The following is a 3,325-nucleotide window of genomic DNA, read 5'->3' as shown; positions in this document are numbered from 1 at the left end:
GGGGGGGGGGGGGGGGGGGGGCGGACGGACACAAAAATAAAGTGGCCTGGAATTCCCATAACTGTCAGCAGTCTGGTATTGCTGAGCACAGCTCACAAAACAGGAAATGGTAAGGTAAGATTGGGAAGATAACCTAGAGCCAGACCTTGGAGGCCTTCCATCCATCAAGGATTTGACCATGTAAGCCCGTGGTTCCAAACCTGACTGTACATCAAAATCATGCAGATAAGCATAGAAAGTCGAGTTTCCACAGCCAGCTCAGCATAAACCTATAAAGTCAGTCTGTGAGCAACACTGACAGAAAACCTTGGTAAAGTTTTTAAGGAGAAAGACACTGTAATTCACATATTGAAAAATATCACTGTACTGGCAGTGCAGGATAAACAATAATGTAGAATGGGACTATACACAGACCAATCAGTTAAAAGGCAGGCAACTGAAACAGCACAGGCCAGGGAAAACGATTTAGAACTAGTAAGTGAAAGAAATGACAGTGAACTATTCTTCACTTGACAGTGGCTATGAGAGAGAAGAGAAACAGGGCAAAAGTAAAGGAAAATATAAAAAGTTTTCTTTTTCTTTTAAGATAGAACAATATAACTACATTTTAAGGCTATCTGAGAAGGAAAGAAGAGAAAGAATAAAATAGAGTTGAAGACATTCACCTTATGAAAGGAAAAAAGGAAATTTCTTACTCTGTAATGGGAAAAAATATATAAGCCCATTGTCCTTAAGAAAAATTAAAAGAAATGCAAATTTCCCCTTTAGAGACTTTAGCCTCCACAATTAAATTAATTCCACAATTACCAAGCTAAAAGTTCCACATCAAATTGCATTGTTTTGTTGTATAACTATGGAAACGATAAAAGCTCCTCACATTAGACTACTTATTGCATATATGTCAATTACTTTTGGAGTTTATGAACATAATTTTGGATAACTGCAAAACTTCATGAAATAAGTGCTAGTGTGGGAATTTGACAATAGGGCGGGGGGGGCGGGGCTAAAAGAATCAAAAGCGGTCTACTGTCTAGAGCAGCGGTTCTCAACCTGTGGGTCGCGACCCCTTTGGGGGTCAAATGACCCTTTCACAGGGGTCACCTAAGACCATTGGAAAACACATATATAATTACATATCGTTTTTGTGATTAATCACTATGCTTTAATTATGTTCAATTGTAACAATGAAAATACATCCTGCATATCAGATATTTACATTATGATTCATAATAGTAGCAAAATTATAGTAATGAAGTAGCAACGAAAATAATTTTATGGTTGGGGGTCACCACAACATGAGGAACTGTGTTAAAGGGTCGAGGCATTAGGAAGGTTGAGAACCACTGGTCTAGAGCCTTTGATTTGGAAGCTGTTACCCGCTTATATTCGTCTGCTCAGGCTCCCTACAAAATACCATGGAGTGGGTGGCTTAAGCTACAGAAATTTATTTTCTCACAGTTCTGGAGACTGAAAGTCCAGGATCAAGGTCTGGCCGGGTAGGTTTCTTGTGAAAGCTATCTTCCTGGCTTGCAGAGAGCCACCTTCTCACTGTGTCCTCATGCAGCACTCTGGTGTCTCTTCTCCTAAGGCAGGGATGGCGAACCTATGACACGCGGTCAGAGGTGACACGCGAACTCATTTTTTTGGTTGATTTTTCTTTGTTAAATGGCATTTAAATATATAAAATAAATATCAAAAATATAAGTCTTTGTTTTACTATGGTTGCAAATATCAAAAAATTTCTGTATGTGACACGGCACCAGACTTAAGTTAGGGTTTTTCAAAATGCTGACACGCCGAGCTCAAAAGGTTCGCCATCACTGTCCTAAGGACACTCTCTTCTGGGTCAGAGCATCAGCCGTATCACCTCCGTAACCTTATTACTTCCATAGAGGTTCCAGCCACAGGAACCTCATCAGGCTTCAACATACATTCTAAGGCAGTGGTTCTCAACCGTCCTGATGCCGCGACCCTCTAATACAGTTCCTCATGTTGTGGTGACCCCCAACCATAAAATTATTTTCGTTGCTACTTCATAACTGTAATTTTGCTACTGTTATGAATCGTCATGTAAACATCTGATAGGCAGGATGTATTTTCATTGTTACAAATTGAACATAATTAAAGCATAGTGATTAATCACAAAAACAGTATATAATTATATATGTGTTTTCCAATGGTCTTAGGCGACCCCTGTGAAAGGGTCGTTCGACCCCCAAAGGGGTCGCGACCCACAGGTTGAGAACGGCTGTTCTAAGGGGGCACAGATATTCAGTCCTTAAAATGCTCAATAAAATTTTGTAGTTAAGTGACCAATGTGGTCCTCTCCTTTTTGAAACAACGCACTTTGTAAGAGTTGCTTCTGACAGTTTTCTTTAAACACAACACACTTTTTTTTGTTTTGTTTTCATTCTATACTCTGAAACTAGAAAAAAAGGATGAAGATTGATGTATCTAAAAGACTGATGTAAAAAATAAAAGATCAATGAAGGACTGGGCAGAAAAGAGAGGTAAAAAAGGCACAGTGTTAACCTAGGAAACGGACTTGATCTTATGCCTTTACTCCAGCATCTATAGGGCCTTGCATACAGAAAGCTCTCAGTAAGCAGGTGTTTGATGAATGAAGGAAGAGAAAGGATGGAAGAGAAGCATGGAAGGAAAAAGAAGAGAAATAAGAGGAAAGAGAGCAGAATATGCAAAAAAAAAGCAACTCCATTTCTGTTGTTGTTAAATGTTGCCGTGGATACCATAAATCCAAGCAAGCAAAATTAAGTCCGCTACTTACCGCTTTCACCATATCCAGCCTCTCATTTGTAATCTGCTCTGTATATTTTCGATATGCTGCATTTTTAGGGATTTGCTCAAGAACATCAAGAATCTTTGTGTACAATATTCTTAACCTCTGAAAAGACAAATCATACAAATGTCTGTTTTAAAATACCACCAGAAATTAAAATGGGACACTTAAAAAAGTTTCACAGCTTAAAGAAAAAAAAAAAAGACAACTGTTTTTTTAAAAACCACTTGACTTTGGCTGCAATTTATGTCTATGCCCTATCTATCATATATATATATGATTTTTATTTATTTTTTCTATTCTTTTTTAAATTTTATTTTCTTGTTTAAAGTATTACAAATAGTAATACATATATCTCCTTTTTTTCCCCATTGATCTTCCCCCAGCCTCCCCGGCACATATCCTTACCCCACCCCCCAGTGTCTGGTGTTCATTGGTTATGCTTATATGCATGCATATAAGTCCTTCGATTGATCTCTTACCCCCCACACACACTCCCCAGCCTTCCTGCTGTAATTTGACAGTTGG

At 38.5% G+C, this 3,325-nt stretch overlaps 1 protein-coding gene across 1 annotated transcript in view; it reads right to left on the bottom strand.

Moving 5' to 3' along the window:
* The window catches only part of NDUFA5 (NADH:ubiquinone oxidoreductase subunit A5), a 10,425-nt gene that overhangs the window by 6,626 nt on the left and 474 nt on the right, over positions 1-3,325 (bottom strand). Inside the window, exon 2 of the mRNA XM_015561761.1 lies at positions 2,786-2,932. Within this exon, the coding sequence (XP_015417247.1) occupies positions 2,786-2,932 (147 nt within the window). The remainder of the gene's footprint in view (positions 1-2,785; positions 2,933-3,325) is intronic.

This window comes from Myotis davidii, unplaced genomic scaffold, assembly GCF_000327345.1.
Source record: "Myotis davidii unplaced genomic scaffold, ASM32734v1 scaffold997, whole genome shotgun sequence".
Taxonomy (NCBI): Eukaryota; Metazoa; Chordata; class Mammalia; order Chiroptera; family Vespertilionidae; genus Myotis; species Myotis davidii.
Note: the sequence above shows the minus strand (reverse complement) of the source record. Positions and strands in the feature narration are given on the sequence as shown.